Source organism: Meles meles, chromosome 10 (genome assembly GCF_922984935.1).
Source record: "Meles meles chromosome 10, mMelMel3.1 paternal haplotype, whole genome shotgun sequence".
Taxonomy (NCBI): Eukaryota; Metazoa; Chordata; class Mammalia; order Carnivora; family Mustelidae; genus Meles; species Meles meles.
In genome coordinates, this window is record NC_060075.1 from 77763437 (window position 1) to 77781703 (window position 18267).

Sequence of the window (18267 nt, forward strand, 5' to 3'; positions counted from 1 at the left end):
AGCTGATAAGAGAAATAATGTTTTAATGCAGTATTTTTTAGAAATAAAAATGAATGCTAAAATCCTGTGATGGGGGTGCCTGAGTGGCTCAGTCAGTTAAGCATCTGACTCTTGGTTTTGGTTCAGGTCATGCTCTCAGGGTCCTGAGACTGAGCCCTACATCGGGCTCTGTGCTCAGTGGGGAGTCTGCTTAAGATTTTTTTCCTTTTCCTCTACCCGCCTCCCACCGCTCACATGCATTCTCTCTCTCTCAAATAAAGAAGTCAATAGTTAAAATAAACCCTTATGATGAACACACTACCAACATTTTAGATAAGGACAGAATCAATAACAGAGCTGTGGCAGGACATAATCAGTCTTAGGGCAGATACTGATCCCGTGTTGAGGACTCTTTGTACAAGGGTCAGCTAGCCCCCTTTATAGTGCCAAGTGAAAACTGGGGCCTGGAGCACGTCCTAAATGTTGCACTCTGGCTACAGCTGTGGCTGTGGGTAGTAAAGTCCTTTGTCTCTGAATTGGCAGTCCCGTGTCTTCTGCCAGCATCCCTGAAGCCTCACAATCTAACCTGGTAGATTGCAAGATGGGTAAAAACCCCTGGCAGTTCTTGACAGGTTCCATCTCCATTGTTAATATTCTACCATGTGATGGGAACACTCACCTCAGCCACCTAACTGGTCTCCCCGCTCCTGCCTTTACCTTTAAGTCTGTGTCTTCAGCAACTTGATATTTTTTGTTCTTTTTTGCATAGAATATGAGATCATACAATGTGAGATTATCAAACTCCTCTGCTTAAAATCTTCTAGTGTTTTCTTTTTCCATATAGATGAAATCTAAACTTTTTTTGCTCTGGTCTGTAAAGTCCTACATGATTTAGCTTCCCTGCCCACCTCGCAGAGAAAATCACTCTTCCATCTACTCATTAAACTATAGCCATAAATGCCTTGCCTTTCTAAGACCTTTTTTTTTTTTTTTTTTTTTTTTTTTTGCGTGGGGGTGTTCATCCTTGCTGTTTCTTTTGAGTAACACATAGAATCCCCATTGCTACTCCTTCCCATCCTTCAGCAGAGTATTATGAAGTAGACACGAGCAGGGGTGGCAGACAGATTTTGAAAGACTTTGAGATTTGATATATTTCTTTTAAATCTTCAAAATAGTCAACATGGGAAAACTGGAATGCCTTTGTGAGTATTTGAACCTTGTCAAAATTCCAGTCGCCTCCAGAGGCTCTGCTTACTATGGGGAAAGTGCCCACCTGTGCCACACCCTGTAAAACCCACCATCTTGAGACGCAGACTTTGTCTAGCAGCATCTCCACTACCTGAGAGCTTACCAGAAACCCAGAATCTGGACCTGCCTCGTTTCTTACTGGATCAGAATCTTTTTTTTTTAGCCAGGTATGCAGGTGAGCTGTGTACACTGAAGCTTCAGGAACACTGCAGTGACATCACCCTCTTTTTCTTTCAAAACAGCCCTTGAAGCACTGCATGAATTACCTTGCATTTTCATGGGTTCGTTATTTCCTCTCCATCCCTATCTTCCCCTCGCTCTCACTAGCCTGTACGTTATAAATGTTATATATATATATAATATATATATATATATATTATATATATATGGTGTGTTTGTGTTGATAGCTCTATCTCCAAGGCCCATAATAACTACTCAAATATTTTGGAAGACTTGAATGAACAGAACACTCCATATTACTGTTAAATCCTTTATAGATGATTTCCCCCCAAACATGACCTAGCTTTTATTTGTATCACTTCAACTGTGATTGGATCCCTGATGACTCAGTGTTTGATTCTTATGCTATCTTGTGATACGGAAGGAGATGGCTTGGATATTTCTCAAAGATGTTTGAATTTTTGGATTCTTACCTCAAGTTCTTGCTTGCTAGGTCTTGGATGCTTTTATATTTTCAATTAGTTTTGCTTGTTCTAGACTCCATTCTTTCAAACTCATCTGCCATATTAAGGATAGATAAGTTTGGGGTGTAATATGAAAGGCGTGGATTTGCATTGGAAAAACTTGTCCTACTATTTCTTACCTGTGCCACTGGGGAAGTTAATTATCCTCTGAGTGTGTTTACTCACAGGAATACTAACATTTGCCTTTCGGGGTGCTAACGAGGTTAAGTGAACTCACATATGCAGAATATCTAGCATAAGGTTGAGGGTTGATCAGTACGAGTTCCTATCTTTCCTCTTACTTCTCATCATGTCACTTTTTGCCTGAGCCAACAACCAACCAAAAGAAAATAAAAATTTAAAAATAGCAGGACCTCAGAGCCCTTACTCATTATTTAAATGAATTCTCTGCCTGTTAAAAATCTCACCAAGTGGCCAATTTCTATTAGTTTCTCACTAGACTCCTCCCCCGAACCCATTTTCTACTTGAGTAAGACCAGTATTCTTGTGTTCTGCTTGGTTCATTCCTGTCTTGCCTCAAGAATATTCCCTATATGCCTTATATTCTCTAAGCTCTGTAACTGCACTTTCCTACCAAGGTACAGTGTGAACTCCCTCCTCTTGAAGGAGTATTTCTGGAAAGACCATTCTTACTGATCCAACTCTTTTTTCAAACCAGTAGGCATTTAAGAGCTTGTTTCACCAATTTAATTATAAATTCTCCTGTGTTAATCTTGAATTCTTTCATGCTTGTTAATTTTTTTCCCATCTGGGATATGAGCTTTTTGAAGACTAGAGTAGTGCTTTATACTTATTTATAATTCACAATGGGTGGCAATGTACTGAGTCATAGACCTTGTTGACTGTTTGATGGCCAAACTCCTACTGGCTGCCTGTAAATATTTGGCTGAGGACTTTTCTAATGCTGTTCATTCTATCTGAACCACCTGGTCTCCCTCTGGGACATTTTAAATCCCATTCTTGTACTGGAATTTCTAGAACAGTGGTCTCAAGTTCAAGGGCTTATAGGTTCATGCATATGCCTAAGTGAAGGGAGCTAATTGTAAACATTCCAGGATTGGTAGCTGTGTGCTCTGTCTAGAGACATAAACACCAAGGTCTGGCTCAATGTTGCATGCAGGAATTTGAGTTCGTTAAGAGAAAGCAAGAAAGGGTGCCTTGGTGGCTCAGTGGGTTAAGCCTCTGCCTTCGGCTCAGGTCATGCTCTCAGGGTCCTGGGATCGAGTCCCTGCATTGGGCTCTCTTCTCAGCGGGGAGCCTGCTTCCCCACCCCCCTCTGCCTGCCTCTCTGCCTACTTGTGATCTCTGTTTGTTAAATAAATAAAAATAAAATATTAAAGGGACCACCTTTACAAAAGAGAGAGAGAAACCAAGAATTTGAATATTTGTATAAAATTCCTCAGTTTTCTAATTTTGACGAATATTTCAAAGAATTTCAAAACAGCACATGCCGACCTAAAGACATCTGTGAGACAATAAGAGCATGTGATTCAGTAGGGCAGTGGTTTTCAGGCTTGGCTGCAAATTACTCCCTTGGGGAGCTTTGAAAAATCCAGTTGTCCGGGCCACAGCCCAGGCCAATTAAATGAGAATCTTTAGGACCATGCTCCAGGTACCAATACATTTTTTTTTTTTCAAAGCTACCATTGATTCAATGCACAGTCGAATTTGAAAAACAGTGTGTTGGAGTCTCCATTCTATCTTCTTGTTTCTTTTGCAAGTTTAGGATTGGAATTATTTGCAAGGAGTGAGGCCTCCAGTGATTTCAGTGTGATTGGGTGCCTTAATTAGCTTGGACCTAAAGACGCTCTGCAACCTCTGCCCATTTACTTTAGGCCACATGGTGAAACTTCTGGTATCGTCCACTAATTCCTTTGAGTCAGTTGATCTCCTATATTGCCATCCTGTGATAGGAAAAGTCATTTTTTTTTGTCTTTTAGAAATAAACGTTAATTCATTCAATAAAATTAAATTTTCACAATGCTATTTGTTTATTCTCAGTAGTATCATCTGCTCTTTTTTTCTTGGTAGCTTTTTGGAGAATGAATAGCTTCAAATCACATATCCAGGGTTAAATAATCATACCCTAAATCATGTCTGCTGAAGATAGCTTCCTAAGAACTTAAGGCCTTCCAGATCTGTAGGAGCGGCTGTGAACGTGTAGACAAAGGATGGAGATGGCAGCATTAAAATGCATTAGCTCCAGCTGTCCATCTTAATCCCCACACTCTCTCCGTTCTAACCCCCTTGTGGCTCATACGATATGACCTTTGATTTTGCTGATTCAGTTTGACGTTTTCTCTACTGACACATTTTCCAACTTTTTTTTTACGGTGGTCGTAGCATGCCGGACCATTACCCCAACCCTGAACTTAAGTTATTTTCCTTGTTCTTCCTTTATTTTAGTCTGTAGTTTGAGTCACATGGTTGCGAATCATTTAAAAGACAAGCAACATTGAGCTTTGCTAGTCTCTTGAGGCCATATTTTAAATAGCTTTGTCTTCTTTTTGAGCTGCAATATTCAAGATTTCGGTAATACAGGAATTGCTGGTAAACAGAAGATTTGGGGACGGTTATAGCCTACAGCAGCACTTTACTTTGTGAAATTATGAGGTAACAAGGAAACGTTTTGCCTCTGGAAAACTTTATGACAACTTAAGAAATACAGAGACTAAAACCAGTTGCCTGAAGAGAAAAAAATTCTTAAACTCACTCCTTGGAAGATACTAAAATCAGAAATATATATGCAAAAGTAACTGATGGATGGTTTCAACAATTTGAGAAATTATGATAGAATGACAAACTGTTTCTTTCAGAAGAGAAGAATTATATTGATGCCCAGAAATTTGAACTATGCATGACTGAAGACTTTATGAATAATGACTTTATTAGGTTACTTGAACTTATGTAGCAGTATTTTTAACTAGTTCAAGGAAAATGCAGCACACACCTACAGAAACTAAGATTGTATAACAAGTGTAACAAATTAACATTATGTTTTAATCTGTTTTAGAGAAGTAATGATGCTTATTTGAAACTTGAGCCACAGTATTTAGATCTGATATTGGCTTAATGTTGAAAGTCTCTTTTAATTTACGGATTAATCTCTGGCAGCCAGGTCCTCTTTCATCTTGCTTGAAGTATTCTCACCAGGTTCTTAGTGGTTTAATTCTTACCCTCTGGTGAATCACTTTCTAAATGTAATTAAAAGTTTTAGGTGGGCGTGTGTATTATATTTTTCTCCTACTAGATTACAAATTGCTTAAATGACCATGTCATTTACATTTATTTTCCTTTCTGTGACTAGCACGGTGCTTTGTGTATTATACTCACTAATTAAGTGCTTTTAAAATATATTGGATTGATTTCCATATATAATATGATGGTTCATCATGGCATTTGAGGTTACCAACCTAATAAATGAGATGAAATAGGTTTATTTCAAATCCTACATAGCAAAATATTGGCAGGATAAGGGAAGAATGAAAAGAAGAAACCATTCAAAGACTTACTCTGTAATCACTTGATGTCACATAAAATATAGGGAGGAAGGCCAGCCAAATGATGCACGTGGTATACATGGTAAAACCGATGAACTTAGCTTCATTGAAATTTTCTGGGCACTTCCGAGTTTTGAAGGCATACACAGTGCATAAGATCACCAGGATGACATCATAGGTCAGCGAGATCAACATGCTGGAATCTCTGACATTGCATTTTAAGATGACTGTTTCCCGCTTCTCTGGGAGGGTGTACCGCCTGGTGCCTGGAGCCTCCAGGATCAGCCACACAGACACCACCACAATTTGCACCAGTATCAGACCCAGGCAGATGAAAACCTGAGAACTAGGGCTGATGAATTTTGGCCTCTGAGCGCCATTCTTGACCCCATCAAAGATGCGGGCGATGCAGTTTGTCTTGGTCAGCAGGGCTGAGTAACAGATAGCGAAGGATGTTCCTAGCCCTAGTCGGCGCAGCGCACAGATGACTGGGGATGGCTTCGCAATGAAGAAGAAGGTCATGCAATAGGACAGACTGACCCCAAACAACAGGATGTAACAGAGCTCCCGGCCTGAGGCTTTGACCAAAGGTGTATTGTTGTGCTTGATAAAAACAGTCACGACTATGCAAGTACACATGAAACCCAGGCAGGCGATGGTCACCGGACCAATGGCCCAGGCGTCTTCCCACTTGATGTAGTCCTCAGGAAGATTATAGCAGCCAGACAGGTCTGCAGTGGGCCACTGCCCGAGACCACAGTCGATGCAGGTAAACTCGTCAGCCAAGTATTCGTAGGGCTCACAGGGGATGCAGATCCAGCAGCAGACATCCCCTGGTTGCATGTTCTTCATTTCATTGGGGGCACAGGGGTCACTGCACTGGGAAGTGGGGACTGAGCTCCGGGACCAGTGGATAGCGTCAACATCCAGGGATAAGGTTTCTGCCCAGTGACCGACCTTCAGGTAGGAGTACTTGCCACCCACATACTGGAAATTGAACACGTTGTACCGTCCCATTCCATCTCCAAAAGTGTCGAACTTGACGATGCTATCCTCACCTTTATTTGGGTTGAATGGAGCTGTGACATGTAAAGTAAAAGGGGGGAAAAAAAAGAACACTGTTTAGGCATTGAAGGAGAGATCAATGACTTGATGCCCCGCTTCTAGCAAAACTGAAAAAACAGTGAACAGGGAGTCCAAGGCTGAAATAATTGACTACCATGGAGTCTACACATTAAAAACTACTAGAGAACTCGTGTATTTACGAATTCATTCACTTCACATTTCCAAGTGCCTCCTGTGTGCCAAGTGCTCAGGAAAATCCTGAGCACAATACAGCGCCTGCCTTCAAAGGAGCTGCTTATGTAACAGAGGAACTGGCAAACACATAGTTGGAGTCTCTGCAGTGTGTAAATATTCATTCCCTTAAAAGATTTCACCGTAGGAACCGGGCACAACTTTGTGTCTCATCCTTATTATGTGTTTATGGTGTATAGACAACAAAGTGTCGGATGTTTTCATGAAAATAGAGAATTAATACGACAAATTTTTCTCTCTCAAAATGAAGAAAAAGCTTTTCATTACAAATGTACAGTATGCTGCTTTTTTAAACTTTTTTAAAACTGAAGTATGATTGACATACAATGTTATGTTCGTTTCAGGTCTCTACCATAAGGATGCAACAGTCCTATACGTTACTCAGCGTTCACCACAATAAGTATAGTCACCATCGGTCATCATACAACATTATTATGATATTATTGACTGAATTCCCTATGATATAATTTACATCTCCATGAATTAGTCACTTTAAAGGGCAAGTTGGTACTTCTTAATTCCATTCTGTACCTTTAATCCCCATCCCCTCCCTGGTCTCCCCTTCGCAACCACCATTTTGTTCTCTGTATTTAAGAGTCTGGTTTTTGCATTTTTAAAACTTGGTTTGCTTTTTAGATTCCACATACAAGTAAAATCATATGGTATTTGTCTTTTTTCTGTCTCACTTATTTCACTTAGCATAATAACTTTGAAGTCATCCATGTGGTCACAAATGGCAAAATCTAGTTTCTTTTTTTTTAATGGCTGAGTAATATTTCATTGTGGTACACAGGGTAAAACCAATGAACCCCACACCCCACATCTTTCTTATCCATTTATCTGTCAGTGGACACTTGGGTTGATTCCATATCCTGGCTACTGTAAATAAAGCTGCAATAAACACTATCTTTTTGAATTAGTGTTTTTTTTTTTCCTCTGGGTAAATACTAAAGTAGTAGAATTACTGGATCATATAGTATTTCTCTTTGTAATTTTTTAAGGAATCTCCATAATGTTTTCTACAGTGGCTGCCTATGGTATGCTTTTAAACAGTTCAGGTGACTCAGAGGGGAAAAAATGGTAACCCACCCACAATCCTTTAACCCTAATATTTTCATATTTTGGGGTATATTCATGCTCTATGTAGCATGTTTATATTCTCATAAACATACATGGCCTGGATACCTTAAAGGCACCAACAGTATTGGAAGCTACGTGACAGTGCATTAAAGTTTGTTCCTGACGATACAGTGTCCAGAGCCCTCTCCCTGTTTCACAGCTTGCTGTAAGGATTCAAGAAGAGCAGCTCCCCGAGCATCTATGTTTCCTCTCATCCAGCTGTTTGTTCATCATGTTTCTCTTGTCAGTGTCTGCTGCCACCCTGACCATCCATTTTTATGCTACCTGCTTTGGTCTGTGTGCTTACTATTTCACACTGTCCATCTTTATGCTTTCAGTGGGTGTAGAAGAAGAATGTTGCTGATATCTACTGGTGCACAGGCAGATTCTACTAGTTAGGTTAGGCTTGCCTGTGTCAATAAGTAGACCCAAAATTGTTCAATGGCTCAAAAACAGGGATGTTTACTTCTCCCTCGTGAGGTCTGGGTTGGTGGGTGTCTCTCCTCCACAAGGTGATTTGGGAACCCAGGTTCCTTTTGTCTTGAAGCTGTGCCATTTTGCAGGGTCTCCTCTTCATCAGTACCCATCCAGTGGAAGGAGGGAATGTGAAGCAGGCGTCCCTGCTTCTTAAAAGGGTAAACCTGGAAGTGCATCTGTTTCCATTCACATCTCATTCAGTAGAAATGAGTTTTCTAGGGCTACACTCAATGTCAAGAGGGGCTGAGAAACATAACTTAGCTAATGTGTGCAGCTAGAACCCTGCCACGCAATGAGAAAATGGAATTTGGAAGACACTGTGTCCTTACTCTGCAGGGGTTTTCTGTCTTTGTTGCCTTCTTCCTGAACTCCATTCCACCTTCTCTGGGGTTCACGTTGTTCCAGCCAGTGGGCAAACGTCTTACCCTTCTTGAGTGTGGTACTTTATGAAGGAGAAGGGTCCCTTGTTGACTTACCTGGGTACTTGGTGAAAGGAGACTTGATAATTTACCAAGTAGCCCTCTCCTGCTTAGGGCTCATAGATGCCCCTGGTGGCCTGCACTGGGTGGTTTACCATGATGTTTCAGATCACATATAAAATCTGTTAGCAAGTATAGTCCAATATGCCAAATTTATTCCTCATTTATGATTTTTTTTCTCTTAATGATTTTGTTATCTTTGTTGCAATTCAACTGTTTTGTTTTTTTTTTTACCTCTTTTTGGTTTTTGGATTTTTTTTTTTTCATTTCAACTTTACTAACTAATCTTTACCTAGCTTTCTGTCACATTCCATGACCCCATCACATATGCCTACGTGTGTTTATATTCTAGCTGTGAAGTGACTTTGAGCTCATAGTGAGACAGAGGGATGTGGTAGGAGGGCACAGTTTGGGATTTAGATGACTTGTATGTGATTCTCATCTCTGTCCTTTAATAGTTAGCCAAATTAATCTTTCTGACTCCGTTTTTTAAATCTGCAAATTATAAATGAAAATTATAAATAAAGTAATATAAAAATAGAAAATGAACATTTTCTACTTATTTTTAGCACTTGCCAGATATGAAACTATATGATAATTAAGTCTATGGTATTTGTTTTTTCTTTTCATCTCTTTCTACAGTGGTACAATCTTTTTGCCATTGATAAAACTTTTGACCATGCTTTGATATCTGTTGGAACGAGTAAAAATAAGAGTTGAAACAACTTCTTACTATAATTTTAGGAGTAGGAATCAGTATCAGAATTTTTATGTTACATAAAACTAACCTTGTCTGGTCTATCACTAAAGTTTTAGGGTTCCTTTCATATGTTACTCCATTTATGTTACAAATCAATGAAATGTTTAATATTTTAACACATTTTACATCAAGCGTAATAACTTCAGATGTGTTATTAATTTGTTTACTCTCAGCTATGCAATCAATCTCCACCAATGTTCAACTGATGTCAGATTATTCTGTAAAAGATTTGTGAAATGAATATGTTTTACATTCTTAATTTAAATTCTTTGTTTTTTATTCAAAGATTTTATTTATTTATTTGACAGACAGAGATCGCAGGTAAGCAGAGATGCAGGCAGAGAGAGAGGGAGAAGCAGACTTCCCACTGAGCAGGTCGTCCCTTGCGGGGCTTGATCCCAGGATCAAGGGATCATGACCTGAGCCGAAGGCAGCCGCTTAACGACTTGAGCCACCCAGGAACCCCAAATTCTTCATTATTTTGACAAATATTTTAAAGTTTCTTAAGAGTCATATATTTGATAGATGATAAAAATGCTTGCTTTGTGTTTTCTGAGCTGGAAAGAGTTACGGATAAGACTGTTGACCTGTGAGGTAATAGTATAAACACTAGAAATAGAAAACATTCCTTTTACAAATCTTTTCTGGGAATGTTCTAAGGTCATCAACTGGATATTGGGGGAGACTGGCTAGTTGAAGTTAACAGAATAAACAACACATCTGAGGTTCTTGCATTTGATGTAAAACATGTTAAAATATTCAAGGTTTCATATATTTGTGATATATGAAAGGAGTCTTTAAAATTTTTAATGATTTGTTAAGCATTAAATAAAAAAACTGAGTTTGATGTTAATATAAGAATTTTGATAGTGCTTCCTACTTCTGAGGCTAGGCTAATAACATTTCAATTTCCACATTTTTTCTTGTTGGAAAATTTAACTATTAATAAATTTTTAAAAGATCATAGATAAAGACTTTAGCTCTTGCTTTTTCAGAATATTGCCATTATTTTCATGAGACTATTTTAAAGCTGAGGGGCAGAATATATTTAGATTTTCTTCAGTTTTTTTTCCTCTCTACCTTTTTATTTTGAAAAATCTACCGAAATGGTAAAAGAAAAGTACAGTGGACACCATAGTATTGGGATCACCTAGAATTAACTAATTGTTAATAGTTTGTCATATTTATTTTATCTGTCTCTATTTCTTTTTTGCTAATATATTTGCTATTAAAATTCTTTAAAAGTGAAATACCTATACTGAAGTATGTATAGAGCAGGAGTTGGCAAGCTATAGCCCATGGGCTACATTCTGCCTCTTACCTATTTTGTAAATAAAGTTTTATTAGAACATACCATGCTCATTTGTTAAGCCATATTATCTATGGCTGCTTTCCCACTACGCCAGTAGAGATGAATAGTTGTCCTTGAGATTTTATGGCCCCCAAATATTTACTATATGATACATTTCATCAAAATCATATAAACTTTTATTTTATAAAAAATTGGCACATTCCATATCAAAATATATAGAGCAAAAGGAACCCATACACAGCAATTTGGAGCATACAATTTGGTAGTAAAGTTAAATACTCATGTATCTGTTACCTGGAAATCACATTTTTATACATGTGCCCTAGAGAAGTTCTTGTACGTGTGTGCCAGAGACATGTAGATGAATGGTGTGAGTACTGTGTTTAAGGGAAACACAAGTAGAAACAACATCAGTTTCCAAAAAATTGGCACCAAAAAAGTATTTTATATATTATTCACAGTATCATATTGTTGTGAAATAAAACTAATGGTAGCAATGGGAACGAAGAATATTTAGAAACAATATTTAGAAACAATATTGTGTGAGAAGACAATATGACTCTACTTTTATAAACTTCTGAAATGAACAAAACTCAATATACCATTTGGGGATACATACAGAAGTGATAAAGACAAGATTCAGGATAATGTGTATTGGGTGAGAAGGACGTACGTAGAAGGATGGGCCTGGGAAGAGCACAGAGATGGTTACTCATTTGTTATCTTCTGTTTCTTGTTCAGATGAAGTGTTTCCCATGAATGATTATTTTATTGTTGTACTTCATAAACTGAACTAAGTATATTCTTTTATGGCTTAACATATCATAATAAAAATATTTAAAATATTAAAATGTGAGAATATGCTCTTCCAGACACAATAAGATTTATTAATATTGTCATTCGAGGGGACTAATGTTGTTGATGTTTATTTTTCCTGATTATCACATTTGGGGGCTGAGCATGTAGTTACAATCAATTGCTCCTGTCGATATAATGAATTACTAGGAGATTTGCTAAGATATAACAGAAAATATAAATAATTTATATATATTAATTACAATCAGGGAAAGAACCACTCCATTTAAATGACATCAAACACAATAAAAAACCTCAGGATACATTTAACAAAATATGTGAAGGTGCAATTTACTTTAGATCCATTTTGGATCTAACCTCAAGAACTGTTAGCTAATAAGTTTATGTTGCTTTAAGTGACTAAATTTACGATAATTTGTTCCAAAGGCAATGGAAAACTAATATGCACATTAAAACTATGTCACATGTGTGCACCTATTCTGCTAATGAGGCTCTAGAGAAGCCTCATTACACTCCTGGTGGGTAGGTAAATTGGTGTGCCCCCAACAGAGGGCAACTTGACATAGATTTTCAAAATTATAAATACACATGAATTTCACCCAGTATCTTCAATTTGTGGAATGTATCCTATATACATATTTGCATTTGTGTCAAATGATGTTTTCAATGTTTTATTTATTTCAGAACTTTGTGATAGAAGAATACTGGAAATGATCAATAATGAGAAAACAATACTGTATAGCTATGAAAAATGAGGAATCGTTCTGGGTGTCACATGTTATGGAGATATAACAAACTTAAAAATGACACCATTAGAAGTAAACAAAAGCAGCACATATACTGTAATATTTAATATGCAATCTTTATGTAAATGGAAAAATAGAAGAATCTATTCCTTTCTTTATTATATGCATAAAGGAACTCCAGAAGGATGCTCAAGAAAGTGGTTACCAATGGGCACGGAATCAGAAAAGAACAGTTGCATGACAAAGATGGGAAGGAAATTTTTATTCAATTCTTTCATAGACTTGTTGCATTTTGAGGCATGTGAATATGTTACCTATTCAAAATATAATAAAAAAAAGGAAAACAGAAATTGCCGATCAGTTTTACATTTGAGTGAACTTCTAACCTGAGAGCCACTGAGACAAGCAGAACAAAGAAACGTGAAGTCCACAGAGACAGCACAAGGAGCAAGGCAAACGCTGTAAAGCACGAACGTGCTCTGAGAGACAAGAAAAAGGTGCAGCATCTTCTTAAAAAGGAACAATCAGAGAACAGGCATGAGCTTCTGGAAAAGAAACAGCAGAACTAGAAATTCAATACAAGGATGGAAAGGTACATTTGAGAAAACTCAAGGTTTGACAAAAATGCTGAGAAGGAAAGCAGGAAAACTAGAGACTACTCTGTGGAATTTCAACATTCAATCAAGGAGAGTTCCAGAAAGAGAGAGAAAATGGAGTGAGGACATTATCAAAAGAGTCAAAGTGAATATTTGTGGAGAATGGATGTGGCTGGAAAAAGAGAAAAGCAAGAGACAGTTGTTCCTTCTCATAAGCTAGTTGAATTCATGTAAAAATTATGTGCATGTATTGTGATAAAAATAAAACTATAAAGTTAAAAAAGCATGATGAATAATTGAGCAAGGTCACACACAACAGCTTACAAAGTAACTTACGGAAATGATATTTTGCAAATATTGTAACAAGTGCTTGATAAAGAGAGTGATGAACAAATAGTACTTTGGGTGAAATTTTGTTTTTTAATTCCAGGTACCTGGTACTAAATTTGTCCAATATACCGCAAGGTATGGTCTAATATCTAAATCATTTGAATGCAGAAAATACATGCAAGCACTTCACATAAATGCATCACGAATTCTGAACAAAGATCCACCCTCAGCGGAAGCGTTAGCTTGGAATGAAAGGTTGCCGTGTCTATACTCCAGTGACAAAGCCTGAAAGGAGAACCTAGAAGGAAAAGATGAACCGAGTTTGTCAAATATTCCACAAGAGAGAATAATTCTGTTTCTGAGGTTATTCCAAACATGCCCACCCTGGGGGGTGCGGGGGCAGGGAGGAAAACCAGGCTCTTTCTCAGGTGCTGCTGGAGTCACTCCAATGACAGAGAGACTGGAAGCTCTAGGGTATTGATCTCATTGCCTTCTTGACGCATTTAGAGTTGCCTCTGAGTCAAATGGCTCACCTGGGAAATAAAGTCCAATGAACCAGAATCGTGGAGATCGGTTGTACGGGTCTTTGGAGTGAGGAGACTCCAGGGAGTTGCCTGTTTCTAAAGTTGAATCTCACCAAGGGAGCAAACATCATTAGAAATCCATTTGTTGTTGCAATAGCATGAAAGAACCCAAATGAGAGGAGGGAAAAGCAACTGGAAGGATGGCAGAATTCTTTTGTGGATAGATTTGTAACCTCCATAACCCAATTTCAAGTCCTTTCACTATCTGGCTCCTCAAAATCAGGTCCCAGCTTTTCAGAAGAAGGCTGACGTGGCCCGAAGTCAGGAGAATGACTTCTCAGTTCAGTTCATTACCCAATTAGTTTTGACCCCAGTTTTTAATGGATTTATTTGAGAAGTTTAGTGCCAATGTGACCAGCTCTCCTAAGGCCCATTTGGTAGAGAGGAGGGGAGCCCGTGCCTTAAAAATATCGTAGGTCAATGGCAGGAGACAATTAAATCAGGTCTTTATTTTTGCCTCTCAGACAGAAGTCCAATTAAGGTAAGACAATAATGTGGCTCTTAACAGGCTTTCAGTAATGGGAATATTACTGCCACGGCCTCGGTTCACATTCATAAATACTAATGAAGATTGCAAAAGCTACTAACGGCAACACGGCTCCAAGTTACAACATTTGCCAGCCAGGCGATCACTGAGGTTTCAGTGGACTAATTTGATGAATTGGAATAAAGACATAAATGAAAGGACAGAAAATGGCATCTCCCTTGAAAGACCTTATTGGAGGTCAAGAGGTAAAGAAACCAAAATCCTTTGGCTAGAGCAAACAGTCATTTACAAACATCATGCAGCAGAGAGTTAGGAAATAGGAAATACTAAGAAAGAATGCTTGGTATCAGTAATTAATTTCCCTAGTGATTAGGAAGAAAATTTCTCATGGTTATTTATCAGCGGAACCTAGCTGCTGGGGCAAAGCACCATCTAGATGTCTAAGGTGGTCAGTCTCACATAGGAAAAATGCTTAGTAAGTACCTACAGTCCATACCGAAAGGGAGTGTTCGAGAGAAGCTATTGAAAGAACATCAGGTTTCCTTACGAGGTGGGTATTAATGACTTTGGAAAAGGACTCTCTTAATTTGTCCTGAAAAGTATGTATGGCTTATGCTTCTAATGCTTTATTACATATTATCCTGGTTTTCCTATATCTACTCCACATATTACTGCTGAATTTTTCAGCTCTCAAAATCGCTCAGCAAGGACCAATGTGCTCTTAGACTAGGAGTGGAGAGTGGGGAGGAAAGGCACAATGAGTGAAAATTAGTGAGATGCCAGGCCCTTTCTCTCCCAGTTCAGAGGTCAGGCTCAGGGTCAGCCTTTGCTTACTTGGTTTATTTCAGCTGGAAGTCTCAGGTGGCCGCTGAATCTTTGGTTAGGGATCCTCCTTAATGGGAAATAGTGCTATCCTATTGTTTTCTACCCGTTCCCACTCCCACTGCCCCGTTACATAATGTACGGCTTTTCTCACAGACTCTGCGATGAATATTTAGACTTTCTAAAACTTTTAAACAGACTGTATATATAGAAAAATTACAAAAATAAGTGAATTATTACAATGTGAACATATGCATGTATTATCACGGCTGTTAAGAAATAGAGCATTACCCATCCCCTCGTTCCTGTTCCTTCTCCCCAAAGGGTGCCACCATCATATATTTTAGTACAAGGAACTAGTTTTGCCTGATGTTAAACTTTATACCAATGTCATCATAAAGTATATATTGTTTTGTAACATTTTTTGCTCAAAATTAAGTTTGGTGAGATTCATTCAAATAGTGGTCAGAAGCTATAGTATTTTGTTATATGTGTTTCCTTAGCCATGCTTCTGTGGAGGGGCATTCTTTTTTTTTTCCCCCTTTTCCTGACATTTTGAGCTTATATAAATAATGCTGTATCTTTTTTTTTTTTAAAGATTTTATTTATTTATTTGACAGAGAGAGAGATCACAAGTAGGCAGAGCGGCAGGCAGAGAGAGAGGAGGAAGCAGGCTCCCTGCGGAGCAGAGAGCCCGATGCGGGGCTCGATCCCAGGACCCTGAGATCAGTCCCAGGACCCTGAGATCATGACCTGAGCCGAAGGCAGCGGCTTAATCCACTGAGCCACCCAGGCACCCCAATAATGCTGTATCTTTAACTGGGTTGTCCCAGAAGCAAATCCCAAGACTAGATTTGAGTTCAAAAGTTGATGTGGGAGTTTGCAGGGGAGTAAAAAAGTAAGGTGTAGACAGGAAAAAAATATCTCACAGAGTGCTTCGCTGAGTGCCAGTGGGTCTCGTTCTCACTGCGGTCCTTTGGGAAACCACATCAATTGGGAGTAGAGACCCAGTACCCAAACTTACCCACTAGCTTGAGGAACACAACTCTTGTTTGTCATTGGTGATAGCTTTTCCAGGGATGGTGGCTTCATGGCACTTTCAACCTGCTCTAGCTACAGGTGACCTGTGACCAGGAAAGCTCCTGGCAGCATTGCAGATGCTTCTACATAGAAGCCACTGTCTTAGATGAGGTTAGTGAATGTGAAGTTGATGTGGGCAAGTCACTGAGAGCATCCCTCAGGTGCTGCTATGACTAGTTCTACACACATGGCATTTGTCAGATGTGTATGGGAACAAGTGTGTGTATGTACATACAGGAACAGAGTGGTGGGTTGTGTGTGTGGGTACAAGTGTATACACATACGTGTATGTATACAGTGGTGAAGTATCTGCGTACAAGCCCATTTAAGTATGTATATGTATGAAGTAGGAGAGTGTGTGTCCATATGTACACAGTAATAATGTGTGTGTGATGGTACAAGTGTATATACATGTTTGTGTATATGGTGATGAATTGTGTGTACAAGGGCATATATGTATGGATATGTACACAGCTGTAAAGTGTGCATGTGGGGGGCACAAGTGCATTATGTATGTACATGAGCACAGTAGTGAATGTGTGTGTACGAGTACATATATGTATGAATATGTATATAGTACTAAAGTGTATGTATCTGGACAAGTGTGTATATATGTACTCAGTAGTGATGGGTGTGTGTACAAGTGTATATAGGTATGTACATGTACACAGAAGTGAAGAATGTGAGAGAGGCATGAAGTACATATGTGTGTGTGTATACAGTGGTGACAAGTGGTATACAAGTGCCTATGTGTATGGGTATGCATATGATAGCGAAGTGTGTGTGTGCAGGGCTTATCTGTATGGATATGTACATAGCAGCGAAGTGTGTGTGTGTGTGTGTAAAAGTGTGTAAATGTATGAATAAGCATAAAGTCCTGAAAGAGCTACGTATTTGAGCTCTGGTGGCTTCACGTCCCTGATGTCGCTGACTTTGAATTTGAGCTGTGCAGGTGGAAGTGTAGTGACGTCTTGGACATCGTGTCATCAGGCTCTCCTGCTGCGCTGACACAGTGTCCTGTACGTTTAGCTTTAAGGGAATCGAGTATAACAAATTAGAGGAGTAGCTGTTTCATGTCCATCTCTTTCCTCAATCCTAAGCCCCTTGACAATGTGTTGTTCATCTCTGTTCCCTAGTCACCTGAGGCAATGCTGGACACATAGTAGGTCTTTACTAATTGTTTCCAAAACTGATGAGTACATTTATTACACTGAAGAGCATCATCTCAGGAACTTAAAAGACATTTCGATCTCTGAATGAAATACTAATCTTAGGGAAATGGGCCTTTGCCCCTTTGTTTTGATGATTTACTCTATCATTTTGTCACCACAGTTAAAAACCATGGGTCTAGGTTGTAGTTTTCCAGTCAGGGGGGATTTTGCCCCCAGAAAATATTTGACAACATCTGAAGAGATTTTTGGTTGAGGTCTCAGGGCTGGTGCTGCCACTGGCCCCAGTGGGGGTAGAGGCCTCCTTGGGGATAAGTGTGGGGCTACCTAGTCTATGGTGCACAGAACACACTGCCACGACCAACGTTATCCAGCCATTAATGTCACCGCTACCAAGACAGAGAAATCGTCATCAAGGGTAATACATGTTGGGATTTCCAGAGATTATCTGATAATGGCTCACTTCTTTATGGACTGAAAACCCCCATAAAGATCGATTCTTTATGGTGTTACAATATGGAGTTTCCTATTACTTGGGGTTTTTTTTCTCCCCGTAGACAGTTCCAGCTTACGCGTTCCCTTCAATTCTCCTTCAAAGTCCTCTCATTTCCACACTGAGAACGCTGAGTGTTCTCCCCACCTCTAACAGAGACCCCATTTCACAGGGATCTCCTTGGTTTTCCTTTCCTCCCCTTTTGAACAACTAGTCACCTCAGCTGGATGTGTCCTGGCCATCAGTCCT

At 39.0% G+C, this 18267-nt stretch overlaps 2 protein-coding genes across 2 annotated transcripts in view; one reads left to right on the forward strand and one right to left on the reverse strand.

Annotated features, from left to right (window-relative positions):
• The window catches only part of ELAPOR2 (endosome-lysosome associated apoptosis and autophagy regulator family member 2), a 214682-nt gene extending 202209 nt beyond the window's left edge, over nucleotides 1-12473 (forward strand). Inside the window, exon 23 of the transcript XR_006820540.1 lies at nucleotides 12396-12473. The gene's annotated coding sequence lies outside the window, so the exon portion shown is untranslated. The remainder of the gene's footprint in view (nucleotides 1-12395) is intronic.
• GRM3 (glutamate metabotropic receptor 3) overlaps nucleotides 1-18267 on the reverse strand; it is a 223255-nt gene that overhangs the window by 20633 nt on the left and 184355 nt on the right. The window contains exon 4 of the mRNA XM_046021107.1: nucleotides 5444-6510. Coding sequence (XP_045877063.1) covers nucleotides 5444-6510 — 1067 coding nt within the window. The remainder of the gene's footprint in view (nucleotides 1-5443; nucleotides 6511-18267) is intronic.